General features: G+C 38.2%; 1 protein-coding gene across 1 annotated transcript in view; it reads right to left on the bottom strand.

The window, feature by feature from the left end:
- LOC117410503 (dehydrodolichyl diphosphate synthase complex subunit nus1-like) overlaps positions 1-26395 on the bottom strand; it is a 35432-nt gene extending 9037 nt beyond the window's left edge. The window contains exons 1-3 of the mRNA XM_034017096.3: positions 25730-26395; positions 4285-4416; positions 3006-3158 (exon numbers count right to left, since the gene is read on the bottom strand). Of these exons, the coding sequence (XP_033872987.2) occupies positions 3006-3158; positions 4285-4416; positions 25730-26108 (664 nt within the window). The 5' untranslated portion in view covers positions 26109-26395. The remainder of the gene's footprint in view (positions 1-3005; positions 3159-4284; positions 4417-25729) is intronic.

Raw genomic sequence — 26395 nt, 5'->3', positions numbered from 1 at the left:
TAAGTTGGCGGGTGGCGATATAACGGGTACAATTAGCACTGTTTTTATATTGGTGACATTTGTTCAGAGAGAATAGCTGGCGGTATGCAAGGGTGGTGTTATAAAGGGGGCGGTATAACGTGGGACAACTGTATCTCAAAGTCTTTATCATACGAAAATCAAAAGATCACTTGCCCACAAAATTGCAGCAATATTTGGACACAGGTCAAAAGGTACAGTTCTAATTTGCCTGACAGTTTTCCCATAACATGGTTTATGTGATATAAAAACTGTTGAAGAAGCAGTAGCAGGAGCACATTTATTACAGTAATATTCCACCAGTCTTGACTTTTCCAGTTTCTACAGTAAATCACTATTTGGGTACACAACATTTTACTGTGCTAATGTGACTGTTTAAAAATGTGCTGACATGTAAATTGCACATATGCGCTTGCTACTTATCCCAAGGATATATCTTGGTGTTGAAATTTAAAATAAAATAAAATACATACATTTTGTTAAAGATATAAATAAAAGTACTTTGGATTTGACAGTCACCCACAATACTAAGCGACAAATTCATTCATGGTCCCATTCACAGCTGCAGCACTAGAAGAGTCCCAACCACAAGCTGTGCATGCTAAAATGCAGCTGTGTGCGCACGCTATTCTAATGAGAATGTCTATTGCATGGACCAAACAGATCCGTTCAAAGACAGCATTATGGGATATGCTAATGAAGTTTTGATCAAAATTTTAACCAAACCAAAAAAAAAATATATATATATATTATATATATATATATATATATATATATATATATATATAAATAAAAACAGACAGGTCTTCTACATTAAATACCTGTGGATGCAGCATTCCAAACTGATGATACGGACCTTTTTTAGCATGTAGAACAAGCATTTTGTAGCATTTTATGATCAACCAAATCGCCCCCATTATCTTAAATTGGCAGACAGCACTGAACAGCGGGTAAAATAAATTACTGCTGTCTGTAATAGACTTCACAGCTACTCTTTGCCTCTTCTTACAGAGTATATTTGCTTTCCCAGCTGAGAATAATTATGTTTTTCTATCCACCATACCAGTTACTGCACAGTCTTGTATAGGAGCCAAATAGAGTCCCTCGAAAGGAAATGAATGGAATCTCATAAACCACCATCCAATTCACACGTTCGACATTGTTCTTAATGCATTAAGGATGCATGTTGGGGTAATGAATGATTCTGTGACAGGATGGACCGAGGTTTGAGACTCAGAGACAGTTAAAAGTTCAAAAATAAAGTTTTTAATAAACAAAAATACAAAATAAATCAGCACGAGGGCCAAACAAAAAGATTTAAACATAAAATAAACACACAAAACAAAAACTTACAAAAATAAAGGTTTCCAGGCTGGGCGTTGCCTTCACTGGAACAAAAATCACAGCACAAACCAAACACACCTTCTCCTCTGGAACTCTCCTCTCCAACTCTCTCCCCTAGCCAGGGCCTCTCCCCTGGCTTTTATCCCCTGTGGCTGGAGCCCAATTATTCAATAATTACTGATTAGTCAATTAGGGCTCCAGCCACATTCTCACATGTTTTTCTGGCAGGGAGGAATTTTAACCCCCTCCCTGCCAGTCCCAACATTGATCATAAAGACGGGGCAGTACCCCGTCACAGATTCATTTTACAAATAAGAGGAGGTATGACTGGGACTGAAGGATTATATGAGCTTTCATATCACAATAGATGCAGCAACTCAGACAGATAGCTGAACACTTACCCTGTTTCACCGATTAATGCAGGCTTCCTAGAATGTTAAGGATGCTTGTTTTCATGAGTGTGAATGTTTTGTGTGTGATGGGAGCTACTGTAGAGCGCATCAAGAGAAACATGGATATAAAACAACACACACAGGTTTGCTTACCCATTACTTTAACTCCTACCCAAGCATTTTTCATGCACAGGATATACATATTTTCTAGAGTTCGGCACGGGTACCCGTCGGGTTTTAAATGACCTGACCTGGGTATCGATTATTAATTTGAGAATTTCAAGAAAATGTAGAAAATATGACAATACAGCTGTAAGCGCGGGTTTCTGTTCGGTGTAATAAAGACAACGTTAAAACAAGCTTTTGCATTAAGCCTTTTCTTAACTGACAGGATATCAATCGGAAAGAAAACAACATAACATCTTGTTGGGCTTATTTCAGTGATAATTCTATGATCCATTAATAATAATAAACCACGTGTCTTCCAATACGGAATGCTTTATCTACAGTTATTGCACAGATATAGTTTCTTACAAAAAAGTTTAAATAAGTAGCCTTTATTTAAAAATACAAAGAAAAAGCATATGCATGCCAAAATGCGTAAGGTGAAAAGTACACAATTAAATCAGTATGAGAAAAACATTACTCACAGGCTTACGTTTACCTATTTTGTTTTGGGTTAAATAAAAAATATTTGTGCCGCACATTAAGTAAGTGTGCTAGTGCTTCCTCTTTGAAATGAAATAATTCCTTGGCAGTTTGCAAATTCCGTTTTCTCCTGCTTTGGTAAAGAAATTCCACACAATGCTGCTTTGCTTGGATGCATGTTTTAAAACAACAACGGCGCAATGTGGCCAATAGATGTCACAAAGAATCCAGCAGCATGAAGCGCATTTAACATTAATAACTGTATTCAAACTCTGAAGGGACTAAATGTATGTGTGCTATTAGTATTTATTAAATATGTATCATGCACTTAAAACATTAACATATGTGATTTTTTTAAAAATCATTACCCAAAAAAGACCCGGGTATTTTTCACGCCAGATACCTGGTTCCGGATTTTCTACCCGTGTCGACATCTACTATTTTCTCATATTAAAAAAAAATATATATATTTTTAAGATTGCCTTACTGAATTGAAAATGCAGGTCACCATGACCTACATTCACAGCATGTATAATTGTATAACCCTCAAATGCAAAACACCACCCACTCCAGAACAATCAGGAGCAGAGAAGAGGAACTTACCTCTAAGCAAACTGTCCAGCATATTTACATCCAAGTCTGTGGACCTTTTTTGTTGCTGTTCCACTAACTGGCAGAACTTCTGAGCAGCTGTCACTATGCCTGATTTCCCATCGTCCGGAGACAACACTTTAACTGTGGCTTGACACGATAAACCTGCAAAACAGAAACAAAATACACGTTAGAAACACAGAAAACATTCTTCACAGATTCAAGCATGTTATTCTGTTTCTTGTCCCAGTGACTATTCCCATTGGGCTTCTATGGGCTCACAGCGCTGGTGGTGTCCATCTTCTCTGTGTAGGAAGCTATATAACTTATCTGCAAATTGTGATCCTATTGGAATCCACCTCTAGATTGTGTGAGCAGTAAAACCCCTTAAAATCAATCATGTGGTTGATAAATGCTGTCTGTTGGGTTTCCACAAGAATCACCATAAACATGTGTAGACCTAAACCTGTTCTTGTTGAGCACCACTTCCATTGCGCCCAGGAGTAATAATATTCATTTTCAGTTCCAAGGCAGTACACACCCATGTCCAGGGAGGTGCATTATTGGGAAAAAAAAAAGACCGATCTCAGTAGGGTGTGCTCCCTGTTAATGCCCTGTTTCTGAAGTGTATTTTTGTTTAAACCTTTTGTTAAAGAATAAAAGTGCGTGACCACTGAATCGCAGTCTGACACCTCTGTGTTTGCGATTTCTGATGCTCGGCAGCCTTGGTGTTTGCGATTTCTGATGCTTGGCAGCCTTGGTGTTTGCGATTTCTGATGCTCGGCAGCCTTGGTGTTTGCGATTTCTGATGCGTGGCAGCCTTGATGCTTGGCAGACCACAATACTTCATGGGATTATTATAATGTAGCGTCCATTAAAATATGAAGATCGTTGAAAATGTCATTGTTTAATGTATTGCCACAATTAAACTTGTTGCATTGAGATCCGAAGACATCTTTGGATTCCAGCATTGTACCAGACTTACCATGTGAGGCAGGAATATAATAAAACAGTAACAAGCTGCATAAGCACCTGTGGGATATGGAATTAAAAGGAACAAAAAGGCTGTTTGTCTAATACAGAAAATGATGGCAATGTGCACTTTTCAGATCTAATAACAGTCAATGGGTGTTTTTTTTTTATGTTTTAGTACAAACGTTTTCTGAAAACAATCTGTAATTGTGAGTGTTCAGTCTAAAAAAATAAGTGGGTCCCAAATGGAAACAAGTGGTTAGGAAATAAATAGGCACAGTATTGTAAGTGAAAGACATTGATTAGTTGAGATACCCACCTTGCTGTTCTGGTTTGTCGTTACTGTTATTTAAAAACTCAACTGAGTATTTCAAGGAGTCAAGGCCTAGGAGCTCCTGCTGCTGTTTCAGGATTTCATCCATGAGTCTGGAGTTGTTTCTCCTGAAGATACCTACAAACAAAGAAAAATACTTTCATTTGGTAGGTCCTTCCCCATCTATTTGTTTAGATATTCAACAAAGCAGAGATTAAATCAACAGCAATAAGGGATTATGGCAGACAGGACCAATCTGAGGGCACCTTTACTAACAACCCAGTTCAGGTTTCAGATCATGTTGGTAAGTGCATAGAAAATCTGCAGGGACAACACTAGGATTGTTGACTTGTCCTTGCTAGCTACACTGCAAACCCCATAGATTACTCAAAAACACCAAAGAGGTAATCAATAATGTGTGGAAGTGATGGATGAAACCAGGATGAAAATGTACAGTGCATACTGAATGGAATAAAACAATTACCAGATTACCTGTTTCTTGGTAAAAAATGAATAGTCTACCCATTCAAGTGATCTAACCAGTGGTGGTTCTAAATAAATCATTAAACATGATTTCTATTTGTATTTGTGTCATATTTGTACAGGCTTAAATAAACTTGTGACTATGATTTGATGTTTGATTTTGTAACCTTATGACCTGTATTCATTTAGATTTGTTTGGAACAGTATTCAGTTCACATCTAAAAGAAAACTAGAAATTTGTGTAAACAGAAAAAATAAACACAATTGGTAAAATGAACATGCAGACAAATAGTGTTTGTTACTTTAAGTCCCTTAAAGAAACCAGAATCAGAGGATACATTTGGAAATTAAGTAGAGATAGACTTAAGTTTTATTCCATGACAAATCACCCCCAAAAAGTTGGATTTTTAAAACACTACTGTCTCCAATTCACACCAAACTTGGTTATTAGGTTTGTTTCAGACAAACCAGCTCATTTTTAGTCTGATCAGGTCAAAGGGTCAAAGGTTAGAGGTCAAAATGTGGTTGATGGGTACCAAGCCCCTTAACGTTAAACAACCTTTTATTCAAAAACGTTTTTTGCTACAGACTTGTGAGAGGTGTCTTTTTATTGGAAATTGCATGGCAAATTCAAATACATTTGAAAGAAAACAAAAGGAAGTTACACCCTAACAAAGTTTTGACCCTTGGCGTCAAACCCAAAAAATAAAAATCTCAAAAAAATTACCAAGAAAAGATCAAGGTCTCTGCTTCGTCTGCTTTGCGCTCAATTCAGAATTTGAGAACTTCCTACTGATGTAGAGCAAGGGTGCCCAAAGTGTGGCCCGCAGTGTCTCTCCAATTTAACCTTATATGTGGCCTGCAATGCACGGAGCAGCTGCCAAGCACCTGATTTACAGCAGAGGTGCCCAAAGCGGTTGTTGATATGAAGCAGCATGCAGGCAGGCAGGCAGGCAGGAGAGCAGGATTACATAGGAACTCGCATAATAATATAGGAATATATTTTTGCAAGTAGTATGCATGAACACTAATGACGGACTGACGCAACAGCTTCTACGTGCATGCTAGTTGTCATAGTGAACTCTGCTATGCAAGCAATGGCAGCAGGGGAAAAAAACAAAAAACGCAAGAAGAGTTTCGAACATTTCAAGACCAGACAGAAATATTGTGTTACTGAGAAAGAGGGCAAACCTCTCTGTCTTCTGTGCAAACAGTGCATTGGAGTCACGAAAGACTATACTTTTAAATGCCACTACAAAACAAAACACGCAGCATACGATCAATACGTGGTTGAGCAGAGGAAAAGTGGATGAAGAGTCTTACGAGGTATTAACGCAGCAATATTTTTTTCTAAAATAATTACATAATTTACTCTCCTTTAAATTTTTAAGATACAATTGATTATTGTTGATGGGTACAGCATTGTTTATTTGCAATAACTCAACCCTAGCCAGAGACAACTTACTTGACTGGAAACTAGTAAATCGATTGTAGATTAAAAAGGAGCCTAAAAAAACATCAGTTTATTTGAGTACACCCCACATACCGTGCGTGCAGATGGTAATGATATTCTTAGCAATTTATTGAATAGCTTGTTACAGTCACTGACAACTTGAATACATGCTAATGATTTCACATTACAATGTATTTAATTGGCTGTATGTGGTTGACACTGTTAATAATGCCAAGATTATTATTGTTGTTTTTTTTAGTGTATTATGACTTATCAACAGCAGTAATATAGTAAATGATTTGATACCTTTCATTTATTGAATTGGGTGTTATTGTCAGAAGTAGTAAATATTAAGAAATGGTTTACATTTATTAAGTTTGTAATTTATTAAGCTGAAATATTGAAATGGCTAGCAATGCAGTACAGACCTGTCGACTCTCCCTTATTTTCCTGGACTCTCACGTTTTTTTAACTCTTCTCCCAGACAACTCCCGGGACAGATTTTCTCCTGTATTTTGCCCAAAACTCTACTGTTAAACCCCTTTGTCAGCAAACCTTTAATTTCTGCAAAAGTCATGTACAGTCTGTGGTTACTGCAATCCCAGTCTGTACCTAGCAGGGTTCAGAAACCAGGGGAGCCCTGTGGCAGGCATGCATTCAGTGCACAAGGCAAGTCCACATACTTGACCATCTATGATGGCTTTGCATGCGATCAGCACTCCCAGTAACAAAAACAAAAATGTTAATGCACATTTCAAGCTTCTTGGACAACAACATATTCTCACATAATCCTAAGCAACGTTAGAAAAAGGCATATTTTCTGTAAACTATGCAGGACTGATTTTAATGGTGTTGTGACTAGTTCAGCAAATCTGTAGTAGACATGTTCCCAGACCCAGATTTCAGTTTACTTTTGAAAACTCAATGTTGACAGGTATGCAAATAAATGCACTTGAAAAGGGTTCTTTAAATTTTCAATCCATGCAATTTGGTCACATTGCGGCCCACGGTCCCACAGTAGTCTTGCTATGCGGCCCTCTGCTCTGTAAATTTTGGGCACCTGTGATGTAGAGTATAAAAGGTGCCAGGAATTCTTTCAAACCAAACTCCTCGCCCAAGTGAAGGAAAAACTTCCCCACCTGAGGAAAATTCATTACTTCGGTGATGGTTGTGCTGCCCAATATAAAAACAGTTCAATTTCATAAATCTGTCACCATAGACTGGACGACAACTTGGATGCAGAATGGATTTATTTTTTGCAACTTCACATGGCAAAGGCCCTTATGATGATATTGGGGGAACAGTCAAGCAACACACTGCAAAAAAAAATAAAAGCTTGCAGCATCCCACTGATGGCCAGATTGCAACCCCTGAAGACATGTATTCATTCTGCAAGACAGCCTTCGACACATAACCTTCATCTTTGTATCCGGAAAAGACATCATGGCCAATGCTGAACACTTAAAACATAGGTTCAAGGCCGCATTAACCACAAAGGGCACTAAATGCCCGCATAGATTCATCCCCATTTCCCAGACTCAGCTTCAAGTCTCTTCCCTCTCCATAAGTGAATCAGAAACTAAGTATCTCCTGGGATGGCTCTGATGAATCCAAAGCTGAGGAAGAAGATGCAGTTTTATATCAGAGAGGAAGTTTTGTTTAGGTCATCTATACAGATACGTATTGGATGGGTATGACTGAAAAAGTGTGAGGAATATGGGGATCTTTAATATCCAATTCATGCACTCTAGTGGGAAATCACAGCAGTGTCGCTGGCCAGAGAAGGATGACAAATGCTGGGTACCCCATGGCAACATTCTTTGCAGTGTTATATGCCTCAGTCTCACTTTATCTTCCTCATGAGGCTACAAGTTTCAAGATCTCAAAAAGACTGAGAAACATGGGAGACACGGATGTGACCTTTGTTACAAAAAAGTATTTTTCATCTGGAATAAAAAGGTGATGACTATTTTCCCACTGATGATGTGTTATTCATTTACTCGTGTCATCTGATTCAAAGCAAACAAAAAATATTACCTTCCTGAAATTTTGCACAAAGCTGAGACTGACCTTTTCTTGGTAATTTTTTTAGATTTTTTTATTTTGGGGGGTTTGACCCCAAGGGTCAAAAACTTTGTTAAGGTGTAACTTCCTTTTGTTTTCTTACATCTATATTTTTTATACCTTGCCGTGCGATTTCCAATAACATGACACCTCCCACAAGTCTGTAGCACAAACTGTTTTTGAGTAAAGGTTAACCGTAAGGGGGCGTAGGGGGTACCCATCAACCACATTTTGACCTCTCTAACTTTTGATCCCTTTACCTGATCACTCCAAAAATGTAAATTTGAGCTTGTTTGCCTGAAACACCCCCAAGAACTGTTTGGAGTAAATCAGAGATGGTAGGGTGATTTGTCACGGAATGACCCTTAGCACAGAAGGAAGGAGGTACTTCTTCACACAGTGGTGAGGGTATGGAATGGGTTAATTAATTACGTGCAACCTCGTGCTTAAATACAATTACATCTTAAATAACTTGTGCTGCACACACCCATTTACATCCTGTGCAGCCATCTCTATACACCAACATTTACACACAACACGTAACATACAACATATAACACAAACTACGCACAAGGGCGTGGCCACATTGCCACAGTTACCTAATCATGTTGTTGAGGCAAAACCACTTGGATCCTTTAAGACCCAACTTGACAAACTTTTGAGATCAATCAGCTACTAGGAAACACGTAAGTCACACACACACGGCCATGAAACTGTAAAGGCAAAATGGCTGTCTCAGGTATTGGGAAGCAAGTGTCAGGCCCAGCACAAACCATACTGTAATTTAAGTATTTGAGGAACAAACAGTAAGATTTTATGGGGAAACTGAAATATCATAGCATCATACAAAAAACTTGATTCATCTATAGCAGAGGTTTTCAAACTGGGGGGGGGGGCGACGAGATTATTAGGGGGGCACCAATACCCGACTGGAAAATACTCTTTTCTGACTTCCAGGCGACTGTTAAAAAATCTGCTGTAAATGGCAGACGCGTTGGGCCTCCAGCATGATTGACTCAATAAACTACTCACGCAGGGATCATGTTTAATCTGACCAGCCCTGTTAAATCTGACCAATCCCCATCCATAGAGCTTGTGTTGTTTCAGACCTATCGTAGCTCAGCAACTCTATCGCCCAGCCCTCCTTCATTTGAAAGTGCAGCAGTGGCAGGTTTTAATATCAAATACATTTTGTTAAGAAACAAAATCAGATAAAAAAATAGATTTAGATCCACCTGTAGTTTATAAATGGGGGGGGGCTTTTAGTTTAATTTATGGGTTTTGCTGCATGCAGAATGCAAAACAGACAAACTAGGGTGCAACATTTTATTAAACAAATCTTTTATAAAGTTATAATAAAGTTATAATAAAACAATTAAGCTGGACAAACATTACAATTACTTTTCATAATTGCATTAATATTAATAAAGACTATAGCCTAGTAGCTTATTAAACTGTTGCACCCTCATTTTCTCGTTCTTTATTCCACTTTTAAATACGAAAGGGGGAGATTTAAAAGCTCATGTAGTTGTTTCACAGCAAAACTATTATTATTGTAGTATTGTTAATACAGTATACCTTTTAATTCACAAACATAAACAAACTGAAATTTCAATGATTGTAGATTAAAAGCACTAAGGGCGTTACTACTAGCAAAAACAAGGCCGCAGCCAGCTATGAGGCATGGGCCTCGGTTCAAATCATACAAATAATTACTTACTTACACTCTATTACACGTTGCTTAACCGCAGTGCATGGGCAAGTGCCTCTGTGATTTGTCATGGCTACTGCCCTGTATACTGCAATAATAATAATAATAATATCAGTTTAATTTATGGTGCTTGGCTGTGAAACAATGAATGGGCTTTTAAATCCTCCACGTCCTTACTTTCTCATTTAAATGTGGAATGAAGAATGAGAATAAGTGACTATGTATTGATGTTAATAAAATTATGAATAGTGATTGTAATAAAGTGCATCCGTCTTAAAAATATATATATATAACTTTATTAAAGATTAGTCGCTTATTTAAATGTTGCACCTTTGCCGCTGCCCCAGCTGCACTGTATCCTGGTATAACCTACAGCACACTCAACACTATAATATTGTAATGACCCGGCGATTTCCGTCGTTGCAGGACTTATTGACTGTCCCGTTTGTTTGTCTTTCATGTTTCTGTACTACATAAAGTTTTGCTCTGCCATGCCACTAGCTAGCAGGGGGGTGTGTGGGGTGTGTTGGTTGCCACTCTGTCCACGTTCACCAATCCTGGACATGCATTTGTACCCCTAGAAAGCTGGCAGGAGATTGGGGTCTGAATGGCATCCCTGAGATTGGTGAAGGTGGATGGAGGGCGCAGTTTAATGCGAACAGATAAATAGGAGTGCATGCCTGAGTGCAGTGCTGCGAGTGACAGAGGCTGTCTTAGTGAGACTGGAATTTAGCACAGATAGGGTTTTATTATTTTGCTTTGGTGTGGTCCTCAACTGTTTATTTGACCTGTGCTAATAAACTGCTGAATTCGAGCAAGAAGCTACTGCCTGTGTGGAGCCTCTTTCATTTTACATGCAACGTTATAATATGTTGTTTTAGGAAAATTGTATTTTTCTGAGGAATCTTATACAATAAATGTATTTTATTATTTTCTACTGTAATGTTAATTTGACCATCTAATGAAATGCCTACAATATTTATTTATTTTAAGTGCTGACAAATGTACTGTGTAAACATCTTCCATTATAATAGGCTGCAGTACTATACATTGCAAGAAGGGGTAGGCTATGCTTTTCATTAGAACAAATCAAATGATACCTTTATTAGCTGCAGCCCCCAACTTCATACCGCCAGTATCAGTGGACATTTCACTTGAGGTCACAACTGAGCTTAAATTTCAGTAATTTAATGACCATCATACTAAAAAACCCTGTTTACTTTTCAGAACTCCACTAGTGCAGGGCACTGCTGCAGCAATCTATCAATACACTTGTCTAGACTGAGCCACCTACAATAATGTACGGAATAGGGACATCAGCGTTGGTACCAAAATACAAATCGGGTGTGTAGTAGGTTGAGTTGCTGATTTATTTTATTTTTTTAAGTGGTGGATTAATATGGTTTGATAAATTGTTGCTTAAAATCAACAAAACACGACTACAATCACAATAATTTCTAAATCTACATAAAGCAAGCAGCTGCATTACAAATTTGCCAATTTCTTCACTGAAGTAGCTTATTATAACTCGGTACAACTGAGTCTCAGTGTCACTGCTGCCGTCTGTTGCAAGAGCAAAGAACTTACTTTTCAAAACCGAGGCCTGTTCAGTAGCTGAAACAGATGCTAATATTTCAAGGATTGCTGTCGTTTTGGTCCTCGCACAGCCATACTTGCAGACAATTTTACTGTCGGAAAAAGCCGCTTTCACAAGTGGACCTACATGATCTGCAATGGCAATTGGTAAGTTGTGCTCTAAAATAAAGTTTGTAAAAACAGTCTCCGCTTTAAGCACGTCATTTTCGCTATCTATTTTTTTTTAAAAAAACAGTCCAAGGATCTATTATCTGGAGCTGCCCGTGTATTTGTTCCGTGCTTCAGGGTTTTCACATGGTCATCAAAGTAATTTATTCTGCAGTGTTTCACGCTCAAATCACACTTGCAATACTCACAGTAGGCATGATGCTGCAATATCTTACTTTGCTTAATAAAGAAATACGTCTGTGTATATTCTCCTTTGTACTTCTGCATGTTGACGCGTGTCTTTCTTTTTAGACTGTGTTGGCATTTCTGTACATAGATTTATTGAAATATCGCACAACAAACTACTGTGGAACGACCGCCATTAAACATATCCACGGCATTTCAAAACAAAATCTGCTCCTCAAGAGACCTAGCCAATCACAGTGTGTGATTCAGATCCCCAAAAGCCAAAAAAGCCAAAGTTCACAGTGAACTTCAAAATGTCACGCCTGCCCCCCTGCTTGCCTCCCTCCTCCAATCTGAAGGACTCTTCACTTTTACATGGAAACTCTTCCCCCATCGCTTTTGAGGAAAGCTTATGTATCATTGCATTGGTGCGAGTCTAATAAAAAAAACTGTACTTATTTTTTTTTTTTAAATATTGGCCCATAGCACTGTAGCAGAGCCTCAAAGAAAAAGTTCCACATATCTGATTTAGTGCTTATAATTGGTGGAGAATGCATGGTGTGTAATGTAATGATTTACTTTTGTGCAAATTAATTTTGTAAATTATTATAATATCCTGTAATTGTCCAAGCATGTCTAATCATTGCATTTTTAGCATTCAGTGTCAGCTTTATGTTAGTTTCATAATTAACCGAATACATTCAATTGAGTTTTAAGTGCTAACAGATGTGCCTGAATCTGTTACAGTCGTTTTGATTACAGTGCCAGCCGACAACTGTCCCTGCGAGACTGGTGTCGAATCTCAGTGGCTATATTCTTGAATAAACCAATTTAAAAAAAGTAATATAGTCATACATAATGAGTAGATGACATCTTTCCAAAATAAAGATACAGGAAACCTGCGAACTGAACAGGAAGTCCCAGAGGCACCAATGTCATCCAAGCACATTGCGGTGAGGTGGGAGATGTTGGGAGGAGGGTGTCCATCCTCCTACTGGGAAAATCTTTTAAAAAAGGGATACAATACAGGTGCATTCTGGCACATTTTTGCATGGTTTAAGCAGGTGCTAGACTAGTGGTGCAATGAAGGAGCTATATTTCAGCGCTGCTCACAGCAAGGCAAGGTCAACAAGAAGTAGATGATCCTAAAGTACATTTAAGGCCCCTGCGATACAAGACTGGCTGGAAAAGGAACTGGTACTTGTGAAGAAAAAACGATGAAATACTGCAAAATATTCTCTTTCACTCAACTTAAATATATCCCTACTGCTTTAAATCACACAAGGTATAGAGTAGTGTGCAAAACTATTAGACCACCCCACTAAAATGTACCTTTGGAAGCTATAAACAAACTGTAATGCAAGCAAAGTCAGCATTTTAAAGATGTTGAGTGCACAGATAGCAGAACTATAAGAATTCAGTAAACATCCACATATAATCAACTAGGGTTGCACGATAATACCGATATACCGGTATATTGCGATATTCATCAAAAGAAAATATGGCAGAAGCACACAGAAATGTTGAGCTACTTAAATTTTGCAAAGCAGTCACAGGTGTGGAATAATTTCCTAATAAAAAATCTAAAAAGGATGGCTGCATAGCATCATACATTGCGGCATGTTGTTTATGCAAGGCTGAAGTCAAATATGCTGGCGGTACCATCAACCTTACATACAGCGGTTTAGTCTTACATCTTAAAGTACCGGAACACCAATTACAATATTGATTTTTCGAATCTGAATTCACGTCTGATTTGTACATTGAACTTGAGGCAACAATTAATAGGTAATGCATGAGTCTCACATGTGACTTTTATGCTACTCCCCCTTGATCAGTGCTGCCAGATTGGCGTTATGAGGTCATCTTCAGTGCAGAACTTCAATCACCACGATGCCTGGTATAGTATATCACGTCCTCCTTGCGGGTTTGCCTTGTAAGCTGCCCAGGACTGTGTTGTCCTCCGACGCTGTAGCTCTGGGTGGCTGCATGGTGAGTCTGCAGTGTGTAAAAAAGTGGGCAGCTAATGGCACACGCTTTGGAGGACAGCGTGTGTTCATCTTTGCCCCTCCCGAGTCAGCGCAGGGGTGGTAGTGGTGAGCTGAGCGAAACAAAATAATTGGACTCTAAATTGGACACTAAATTGGGGAGAAAATAACACAAAACTAATTGGCGACTACTAAATTAAAAAATAAATAAATTATATCAGCATCATTTGGTGTTGAATTCCAATATGTAACACAATATTGTCTTCAGTATTACAATTTATAAAATGGGTTAGCAGATATCTGCATCCTGATTGGCTCATAGGCATTCCAAGCCATTGAATTATTACAGTACAACCAACGGGTAAAAAACAAGTCCCAGCAACTAAGACTTTTTACAAACAAATATTATTGAACAGAGCGTTTAAAAAAATCATTTTGAATTGGCTGCCATTTTTTCCCCCCCAATAAAAACAATAACAATACAATGTCAGACTTCATCCATGTAAATTTTAACTCGTTTGGTGACTCCAACGTCCCCACATTCCTGGAGGATTTAGACCGCAACAAGTTCGGTAATGGAACCGACAGCAATAATTTAAAAAAAGGTCAGGAAAAAAATGAAACCGTGAGTAGTACGAGACAGCTCTCTCTCAGTGCTGCTGAAATTAATACAATTGAAGCCAATAAAGAAAAGAATACTAGAAAATTAAACGCTTGGACTGTGTCAGTTTTTAATGTTCTATTTCATTTACTATTTTTTGATACTCTCTTGCTGCAGACTGTAATGGGTAACTTGACATTATTATTAGGGGGCCAAGCAACGAAGTTGCAGGAACCCTATTGTTAAGATTATTATTATTATTATTACAGTAGACGCTTGTTTGCAGCAACACCTTGTAAGAGCAACCGCCGCTTACGAGCAACATTTCCCCTGGGAACACTTTCCCTGCCGTGAATTATCCACTCAGTGACAGCAACGTAGCTGCACAAGAGCAACATTTGTGACGTTGTGACATCACATCCTCCGCTTACTTGCATTTTTTTTTGTGGCAAAAACAGACAAAATGACAAGAAGTCTCTCACTGAAAGAAAAAGTACAGATTATCCGAGACTGTCAAACTCCGGGCGCGACTCAACACCAAGTTGCAGTCAAGAGGGAGTTCCACAGATTGGTTGTATGCAAAATTTGGAAGCAGAAGGATACGCTTTTGGTACAAAGTATTACAGTTAAGTGCGAGTACAAAAAATGTTTACAAGTAAGAGCAAGAAGTTGTGTTTGTTGTCATGGTTGATGTTTGATTATTCTTAAAACTTGATACTTTTATAATGTTAACTTAATTATACAGTTTTCTTGCTACAATGGTAGTAGGCTACAAATGCATAACAGAGCACATGTTTAAAAGGTACAGTATGTATACTAATGTAATACTGTAGCAATAATAATAATAGACATACATTGCATTGTTACAATTATAGATTAGCTCAGTCTGAATGTTATTTTACAAACATACTTGAAAATAAGAATATACTGTAGCTGTTTTACGTATCAGAAAAAGCAGGCTGCCTTTGGTCAGACAACACTCCCCATAACAGCAACAGCTGCTTAGGAGCAACATAGTAAAAGGGCACCGATATGTTGCTACTAACGAGCGTCTACTGTATTACTATTCCGTCAAATTTTGAAATGTCTGTAAAATCAACACCGTTGCACAAAAACTCATGAAACTTAACACGATGGTAGAGGCCTGTGGGAACTTATGCCAGCCTGAAAATGAAGGTCATAGTTTGACGACAGATAGGGTCATGGTTACTATGGAACCCATATATGCTCTATTCAAAAATTGCCTTGATTGTGACCTTTGACCTCTGCTTAAGGTCAAATGTAAAACTAGCTTATAAGTCCTTACAGAGTGTAGCTAGGGCCATGGTGACTATGGAACAGATATAGGAAACCATATGGGCTCTATTCAAAACCTACCCCAACACTGACCTTTGACCTATAAAGTTTATTAAAAGTAAAGCTGCTGCATCATGAGCAAATAAAATGTCAGCATATATTATACTATTAATCTATGGTAGACCACAGTACAGTCTTCAAAGTTCAAAGACTAGTAGAGGCCAATGGGGTGCCATGCCATAGGGGAAATACGGTCATAGGTTACATGGTCTGGCACTTGGCCCCTGGTCATTGCTGCTTGCAGCTATTTTTATTATTATTATTATTACACCATGTAACAATTTTTTTTTTTTTTGGTTCCTGGGTAGTAAGTGTTATTTCCTAATTGCTTATGCCTCAAAAGTATAGAAAATGGCTATTATTCCCCACAAACTTTGCTTTTGTGACCAGGACAGTGATATTTTGAAATTTACCTATTTCCAATGAGAAAACAGGCAAATTTGTGTCTTTTCGTTCATATAAAGTCAGAAAAAAACAACATATGAATACAAATTAACATGTACTTATACTAAAGTAATACAAAAATGACTACAAAAGATTTAGAAGTGAGTAGTTTTTCGAGATTTACGATTATACTGTAAATCACTTTCACGAATCAGCCCCCAAATGTAGTCTCCCATCATGTTCTCGTTATACTGTCCTTCACTGACAGCTCATCCAGGAGCCTCAAAGCCGTGCTGCTCCATAATGGTAACAAGTACCCGTCTCTTCCCCTGGCTCACTCGGTGCACCTCAAAGAGGATTACAACAGCATCAAGACCTTGCTCTACGCCTTGAAGTATGATGAGTACGGCTGGGACCCCCGGAAGGTGCTGATGCCACCACTGCACATCAAATTGGGCCTTATGAAACAATTTGTCAGAGCTCTAGATAAGGAGTCGGCAGCCTTCAAGTACCTTCAAGACTTCTTCCCTAAGCTGTCTGAGGCAAAGGTCAAAGCAGGTGTCTTTGTCGGACCACAGATAAAGAAGATCCTGGAGTGCAATGAATTCCCAAAGAAGCTCACTAGTAAGGAGAAAGCGGCTTGGAACAGCTTTGTCGCAGTGGCTCGGGGCTTCCTGGGCAATCACAAGGCCGAAAACTATGTGCAGCTGGTTGAGACTCTGGTGAAGAACTACGTCACAATGGGCTGTAGGATGTCCCTCAAAGTCCATATCCTTGATGCTCATCTTGATATATTCAAGGAGAACATGGGAGCATATTCGGAGGAGCAAGGCGAGCGCTTCCACCAGGATATACTGGACTTTGAACGCCGCTACCAAGGACAGTATGACGAGAACATGATGGGAGACTACATTTGGGGGCTGATTCGTGAAAGTGATTTACAGTATAATCGTAAATCTCGAAAAACTACTCACTTCTAAATCTTTTGTAGTCATTTTTGTATTACTTTAGTATAAATACATGTTAATTTGGATTCATATGTTGTTTTTTTCTGACTTTATGTGAACGAAAAGACACAAATTCGCCCGTTTTCTCATTGGAAATAGGTACATTTCAAATATACCACTGTCCTGGTCACAAAAGCAAAGTTTGTGGGGAATAATAGTCATTTTCTATACTTTTGGGACATAAGCAATTAAGAAATAACACTTACTACCCAGGAACAAAAATTGTGTTACATAGTGTTGTTATTATTATTATTATTATTATTATTATTATTATTATTATTATTATTATTATTAAATTTAGCTGCTGCCTTTATCCAAGGCAACGCATCTATTTAGTGATTATTGATTATTATTTAATTATTTAGCTTCAGCCTCAAAATAATATTTAAATACATAGGCGATAACATTTATAATGTTGGATTTATACAACACACTGGGAATTAATGCTTAGGCTATTTGAATAGAATAAAAAAAAGCGAAACAAGACACTGTATAGACAGCAAGTAGCTGAAGCTGCTTCTGAACAATACTGTACTGTTAACAGTAAAAAAAATAGTAAAAGAGAAAACACTGGTTTAATAATGCAAATGTTTGATTTGCATCAGATAAAAATTAAGAACCCTGTCCCTATCTCACGAATCAGTACCGATTGGTGTCAAAGGCATCTTGTCGTAATAACTCAAAAACAGTTCGTGAATTTAATGAAGACAACAGACTTCGAAAATGCTTTTATGAATTTTTCCATCTTTTTTGTGGACCAGGCGTAACAAACCTACTGTTGGACACCAATGTGGAATATTCTGAGTTAAACAGATTCCCGCATCAAGCCAGTATAAAGACAAATTTAAAAAAAAAAAAAAAAAAAATTAATAATAATAATTTTGGTGATTGTCGTAAAATATGGGATTATGGTATTAATGAAAAGTATGGAGATTTTTAACAAAAACTGCGGTACAGACGTATCATATTCTGACATTCACGCGAACAGGGAGTGGTAAATTAAAATGTTATTTAGAGCTCAACAATACACATTTACACATCTTAATTGAAGGTACATGTCACAAATACCAGTTTTTTTCATGACATGAACTGTTTGTCAAGATTTGTAAATAGTCAGCACTCAGATATACGACACTCAGCTACACGTCAGTCGCATTTTACTGTCTTTCTTGTATCAAGAAACATTTTAATTCACATTATATGTATATAATTTTCGGTTTCCGAATGCGCACATCAGTCTGTCTTTATTGTGCAGTTACACAGCGCTTCCTCCAGTTTCACCTGACGAAAACCCAGCCAAAACAAAGCGAACAAGACCTGCTAGTGTAATGTAAAACAGTTAATCATTATGATGTATTTTTTAAAAATAAAAACGGTGACATTTAGTTGCTTTTATGCATTTTCATTTGCAAGTGAACTGTGACATTAGGGCCTTATCGAGCACTATATTCCGCAATTTTGAATACTGACTTTGGATACTGTTTTAATATTTTGATTTCATTGTGCTGTTGGGTCGTTAATGAGGAATTTTACATACTGCTACAATACGGATTTAAAAGTATGTACTGTATTACAGTCCACGTGTCGTCTCTTTTGGCAGGTGATATTTTCAGAATCATATCATTCTGAATTAAAATACTTCCGTTGGAAATATAGTACTTTACCAACAAAACCAACTACATTACATCTAAATGGAAGCCTACTTATTTTAAAACACAGTCCTTTCAGCTATGTATTTTTGACATTGTATCTTTTTTGTGTTCCCTGAAAAAAGGATAAGGTGTTTGAACGTGCCAAAATGAAATAATCAGAAATGCGTCACACTCTTTTAACCGTCACTGAAGTCAACATGTTATAGGGTCAGACATGTGAGTACTGACTGTATACTTAAAAGTAAAAAATAATGCATTTATGTTTGTGATTTGTTCATGTTACAGTGCCTATTGGTACTACCAAGTATTGGAGTTTGACAGAAATTTATTTTTTAAAGTTTGGCACACTGTCTCCAAACGCTCTTCCTCAGATCTCCTTTTCCTTTTCGTCTCCTGGTGTCAGCTGAAATCCCAGCATGCCTTTCTTTTTAAAGGAGACAGCCTCTATATATGACATAACTCCACCAATATCTCATAACAAAAGGAATACATTTTTTGTACAATAATACCTGAAAATAATGATAATATGTTAAATTAATAGTAGCCAACACAAACATTGTTTTAGATGGTGGCTCACGCCGGTTGCCGGCTTATTTTGAAAAACCTTGCCCTACTACCTTGTAAGTGCCACATGCTGTATTTAAAAACCCTGAACTTCGTATATACTAGATGAGAGTATCCAAGGTGTTGGGAGCAAAAAGCTTGATGAGCCAAGGGAAGGATATCTGACACCTTTGTGTACATATCAATGTATTGTTTATTGGTGGAAAACTAATTTAAAATGATTTACACAAGAAGAATTGTAGACAGCCTAATGCAGGGGTCAATGAGCCACAAGGCTGAATATGTGTAAAAGAGCATGCGACACTCTTACTCATATGAAAATATGAATGTACGAGGAAGTCATTTAAATAAAGCAGAACTGAAATAATGTGCAACACATGGCCGGATTGGCTGCCGTAACTTACTGCAAGAATCAAGCACTTTACCAAAAAAAAAAAAATAATCCCAGGATTTAACTGTGAGTTATGTAGGTTACGGACAAGGGATTAAACTTGGAAGCAACTAATATAGATGCACAGCAATAAGGAGATTATAACCCGTATGTATTTTACCTGGAAGTGCCACACTGTCTTAAAACGTCTTAATGAAGTGCATCAACAGGCTTCATTCAGGTACAGCATTCTCAGACTTAGACTATGCTGTAATAACAATGAGCATGTGCCTTGGCAACTTAGACTAGGCTATAATAAAATGTAAATAGTATTAAAATCAGTTAAACCCCACATTGATGTGATGCATCTTATGTACATTATCCTTAGTGCTCTGCATTTTTGGTTTTTATCTTTAAAAAAAAATCCCAGGATAGTTTCAGAGTTTATTTTACAAATATTAAAATAGGGCTAAAATTGGTGTAAAAAAATAAATAAAAATAAAAAGTGTTAATTGAAACATCGGGGGGAAAAAAATCTCAGTATACACACTTTACATGTGGAATGTGATGCGTAGCAGTTCTGGTTTCTGATTAAGTCTAATGTCCCTGGCATGCATCCATTTTTCCAAGTTAGCTGGTACTTTGCGAACGTTTGGCCAATCGCTGTGCTGACGGAAATAGTATCTACAGAAGGTACGAATGTGACATCAGCACAAAACATGCCAGGTTTTTCGCCTTTTAATCATAAAAAGAAAAAAAAATTGACAGAACTGGACGGTCCAAGCCATCAGGAGACGCGTGAAAGTCACACTGGGCATTTCCATCAATGTGTTCCATAACTAAAGCATCATCATTTTCTGTCAAATATTTACGATTAAGATTGTCGGCATTAGGCAGTGTTTTAGCTGATGGATAGTACTGTAGCATGAAGTCACCAATACATAGGGTTGCCACCTTTTCCACAGACCAAACCCTGACATATTTCTGAGTCAGCCTGGCTCTATCAAAACTGCAGTATACTGTAATACAGTTTAACACAATACCACCAGATCTCGGTACAAATGCAATTTCTGAAGCGACGATCCCGTCTACACTTTTTGTTTTGTTTTTTTTACAAATAATTTTTCCAGCGGTCAGAATTATTTTACAGCCGTTGTGTCATGGCAAATTCCTGAAGGGAAACAGAAGCTCTGACTAGCATTTGCGCAGATGTATAATTTGGAGAGTTGTTTGGGAATTAAATTGTGATGGAAGAGAAGAGATGCTTGTTTCTAAAATGCCTAAACCGTGCATAACAGTTATACAACGCTGCAAAGAATTTGAACATGAGGGGATGTATGGAGCTGACGCTGACAAAATAATGATTACTATTATTAGTTTATTTAGCAGACGCCTTTATCCAAGGCGACTTACAGAGACTAGGGTGTGTGAACTATGCATCAGCTGCAGAGTCACTTACAATTATGTCTCACCCGAAAGACGGAGCACAAGGAGGGTAAGTGACTTGCTCAGGGTCACACAATGAGTCAGTGGCTGAGGTGGGATTTGAACCGGGGACCTCCTGGTTACAAGCGCTTTTCTTTAACCACTGGACCACACAGCCTCCTATGTGTGCAGATTTTACAACTGTCAGCTGGAATAGGAGTTGAAAGATACTGTTGTTATGCATATTAGCTGATACTTCCTTTTGGGGAAGATATGGCTTGTTTGCCTGTACAGATGAACCCGCTTTATATCACTGCCGTGCAGGCATAATTCATGATATAAAGCGGGTTGTGATATAAACCTAAGACAGCACATTACGAGTGCGAGAAAAAAAAGAGGGAAAACTAACGGTTAATTAAAGAGCAGTGTTTTAATACTGTATACATAGTCATTCTTTACATTTAAACAAATGCATATAGTTAACCGGAACAAAACAGTTTGTGTCATTATCTAAAAAGGCAAGAATTGGCGACTGATGACAGCTATCAATACTTGGTGGTTTTTTTTGTGTGCATTTGTATAAAACTGACAATGTTAAAATTTGGTGACGTTGGTGTTTTGTAACTGAACTGTATCCTGTTAAGACCGCCCACGCAGCATTTGACAGGCTGCACAAAATGTCAGTTTATCAGCCAAGATGATTATTGGTTGTTAGGGGCAGCAGTGTGGAGTAGTGGTTAGGGCTCTGGACTCTTGACCGGAGGGTTGTGGGTTCAATCCCTGGTAGGGGACACTGCTGCTGTACCCTTGAGCAAGGTACTTTACCTAGATTGCTCCAGTAAAAACCCAACTGTATAAATGGGTATTTGTATGTAAAAAATAATGTGATATCTTGTAACAACTGTAAGTCGCCCTGGATAAGGGCGTCTGCTAAGAAATAAATAATAATAATAATAATAATAATAATAATAATAATAATAATAAGTTGTGTTGGAAATTAATTATATCCTGTGGTTACTTAGTAAAGCCCAGTGACGCAGCATTTGACAGGCTGCAGAAAACATGATAATAGCAGGATTGTGAGAGGTAATTTCTCAAACATCCTATGGTGCAGGGTGAGTGGCTTTTCAAAAATCGTGACAATAAACAGGGTACGATATTAAACGAGATGATATAAAATGGGTTAATCTGTATTTTGTATTAGTATGCTAATTATTTGTTTTATTTCAAGTGGTGCAAACTTTGCACTGTAGCAAACGCTGTTTTAATTTTGAATGGATCTGAATGAATGAATCTGCTTTGCTTACTCTTTAAATACTGAGAAACCCCAAGCTAGTTGTATACTGCTTCAGTGCAATGGGATTGAAATACAAATCCTATCGTTTTTTTTTTTTAATGGGTAGATTGCTGTATGTTCAATTATTATGACAGCCGCACAATAGTAGGGCAGTGTAAATATATATATATATATTTTTTTTTTTTTATCTTATTGTATTTTTATAGAGGGCATGGGCAGTATTTACTGTAAATAGGCAGTTCATTAAAGAGTGGGGGACTGTACATTACCGTTACTGATGCTAATAAGAACTTATGGTAACAACATTATTTTTGTGCGAGGTCTGTTTATGTCAAAATGTTTTTAAATAAATCCTGTTCACCTGCTGGGCATATCAACTTCAACCTTCGTCTCGATCTCCTGCCTGTCATTCAGCAGCGAATGCACACACTCACACTGCAGACGGCTACTCTGTCACAAGCATTAATACCCTGTATCTTTCTAAACAAGGGATTTAGAGGAGCTCCCTAATAAAAGCTGAATCTCAAAACAATAATTGTGTGACTATAGTAATTGTTACAGCTGTGCACTGTGTACTGGTATTTAAAACAGGATTCATTCATCCGCCTTTTTACATATCCGCCCTTACTCTGGTCCCACCGCAGTCGGATATGCGACAGACTTTTTTAAAACTTAGCTATGGTTCACAACATAATACAGTGGAATGATCACAGTATCATGCAGTAATTGCAGGACAGTTTTGCCACGTGTGAAAACTTTAACAATAAAGCCAGAACTAAAACGCCTTAAATTTAAAACTGGTTAATAGACTAGCAAGACAGAACTAATCTATTTTAAGGACTTTGCGATACCTGCACGGTGGGTGTCTTAATAGTGGTATCTACAAAGTATCGACAGTAACAATCCAAAGCAAACTTGCACCATTGTTACAGACTTTCTAACAAGTCTGGCATAAACAATTTTGGCTGCTACTTAATTAACCCCTTGTAAAAAAAAATAACACAAAACTCTTACAGGTACCAGAGTAACAGGTGCAGTTTACACAGCTTTCTGATCGCATCATAAATTCCAGATTTCCTAAATCCATTGATGGAAATATCCAGTCTGCTTTTAATTTTTTCAACCAAATTGGCTTCATCACTCACTGCCATTCTCATATTCACTTTGACATCCGACACACTCTTTCCCTTGTCCAGCTCTTCTTTAACCTGTGCTGCATACCACCAGTCTGTCAAGAGGGCGGGATCGCACACTGTATGCCACACTCTGATTGGTAGAAGTATTATTGGTGATCCAATCCAAACCACCAACAAAGCCAAAATAAATTCCACTCCAAAATGTCCCATTATACATTATGTCAAAGAAAATATTAAAGCAAGGTTGGTGTTTCTTATGCGTTTCACTTAAAACTAGACATTAGGGCATCCGGGCTTGTCAATTCCTTGTTAACACATCGAACATGATACAGTACATACATTAGCATTGCCCTGTATGCAATATAAATCACAGCGGGCCTTTTCATGTTAGCAGTCTTGAGGGATGGCTGTGCAAACTAGTGTTCAAACAAAGCATGTGTTTTGCGAATAAATGGAAAAGCATTCGCTTCGATAGAATGGTCAGTAAATGTTGTAAAGTTAACTACTTCTGAAATATGGTGTGAAGTTAATGTATCAGGGCGGAGGCTGAGCGTGAACCAGAAACCCTGTGAACCGCAAGAGAGCATCTTAACCACAGTGCAAAAATGCCAGGCTTGTTTCATAATGTAACTTCATAGTGTGGTAATACTGACAATACCGTAAACTGTTCTTTGCATCACATTAGTAAGCAACATGTGAACTTCTACAGAATGTGGTATTTCATTTATGCAATCAGTTTTGTTAATGAATCTGATATAAACGTTTCTTTTTAAAGTAATAAGAATTAAAAACAAAATAAATACCACATGGGTCATTCCAGTCAACTGGACCAAAGGTCCCAACCTCAGCGTCTCAGATTACTTTGATATCGCATATGAAAGTACCTGGAAGTGTTTGAGGCAGAATATCAAAACATTAGATCTCAACTTTTTAAGTTGTGGGTCTATAATTGGGGTGTGCCTGTGACGGATGAAAATTAGCATTGAAAAGGGGCCATGCTTGAGAGGTCATATGTGTCAACATACTACAGTACCTATTGGGGACAAATGATTTTACTACAATGGAGGCAATAAAAAATGCCAGTGTACTTGTGAAAACTTTATTATTTATTACTTAGCAGACGCCCTTATCCAGGGCGACTTACAATTGTTTGTTTTACATACAATTACCCATTTATACAGTTGGGTTTTTACTGGAGCAATCTAGGTACAGCAAGGGTACAGCAGCAGTGTCCCCAACCGGGGATTGAACCCACAACCCTCCGGTCAAGAGTCCAGAGCCCTAACCACTACTCCACACTGCTGCCCTACTACTCCACATGAACCCCTTAACCACTGAGTTATTATTTCCTCTGTAGTTTCTACATGCTATCTAATAACAACAAAGCCTATAGGGCAGGGGTCTCCAATCCTGGTCTTGGAGGGCCGGTGTCCCTCCTGGTTTTTGTTCCAACTGTACCCTAGATTACTTAATTGGACCAATTAAGCTTTGAATAAGTACTTAATAGGGTATAGGGTATGCAATGTCAGTATCACAGAGTAAACGGTTACTGAATTATAAGCCTCCAAAGTAGAACTAAACAGGGGAACGGACGACGACAGGCCCCAAACTTACTGAATTTTATCCTTTGGTTTAGCTTCAGCAAATGTAAACACAGAATATTCAGTAACTTACAGAAAACACACTGTTTGCTCAAGTTTGTAAATAGTCCTTTTCACTTCTCTGGTGGAAGGATGTTCTGCTAATTATTCCTAAAAGTAAAACTCAAATCATCTTCTGAAGTATTAAGGTAGATTTGCAGAGCTACTAACAACGGTTTACAAGTCAACTTCTTGGTTAAAAAAGGAACTCTGAATTGAAGACAATATGGCTTTTTAAAAGGATCGCTCTATCCTGCTACCAGGCTTATGAAAATCCGTTCAGCACCTGATCGAAACTACACCTAAAAACATGTTGCCACCAAGACAAGGGTATCCTGGGCTGACAGTAATAATACATTCTAGCTTCTGTCCACATTAAGTCTTACTGTACCTTGATTATCGTAGACACTAACATAGGAGATGCCCACTGCCATGCACCAGACCACCAGGTTGGCTATATCTGTGTACCGGGGCTCCTCTTCAGCTATCAGCAAGCCTATGTGAAGCGGAAGCTTTTCAAGGGACTTGCCATCTGATTTCCAGAGGACCCTGCAGCAGCTCTTCTTGCAGCCTGTCGGTACCAGTTTCTTGTTATTGTGCGGGTGGTTCTGAAATCCAAAAACTGCCGGCACTAGGACCGCCGCCACTGCGCGTCTCCAAAGACGCCAGGTCCAGTTCCAAATGCGGATTCGGAACCAGGACAGAAGCGTTCGCTGGAGGTGTAGCAGGGCATGCAGCATCCGCCACACGAACTCGTACACTACTGCCATAATACACTCCGTGAAAAATGTTTTTTTCTAATCCTCAGCAATTCATACAGAGCGCCGCATTCCAATTCTTAAAGGGACCGCCGCTAAGAAATCTACTCTGTGAATGCCATCTAATTTACTGCCAACACTTCAGCTCGCCGGCTGCCATCTTTCAAAATGTACTTCTCAACTTTCACCTTCAATATTGCATTGAACACTGGGATAGGACCACGAGTCGGATGACGTGTTGGTAGCGAGGGTCGACAAGGGAAGAAAACTACAAAAGAGGCGTGGAGAGTTCTGGATTT

Source organism: Acipenser ruthenus, chromosome 6 (assembly GCF_902713425.1).
Source record: "Acipenser ruthenus chromosome 6, fAciRut3.2 maternal haplotype, whole genome shotgun sequence".
Lineage (NCBI taxonomy): Eukaryota > Metazoa > Chordata > Actinopteri > Acipenseriformes > Acipenseridae > Acipenser > Acipenser ruthenus.
The sequence above is the reverse complement of the archived record's forward strand: the minus strand, read 5'-3'. Positions and strand labels throughout refer to the sequence as shown.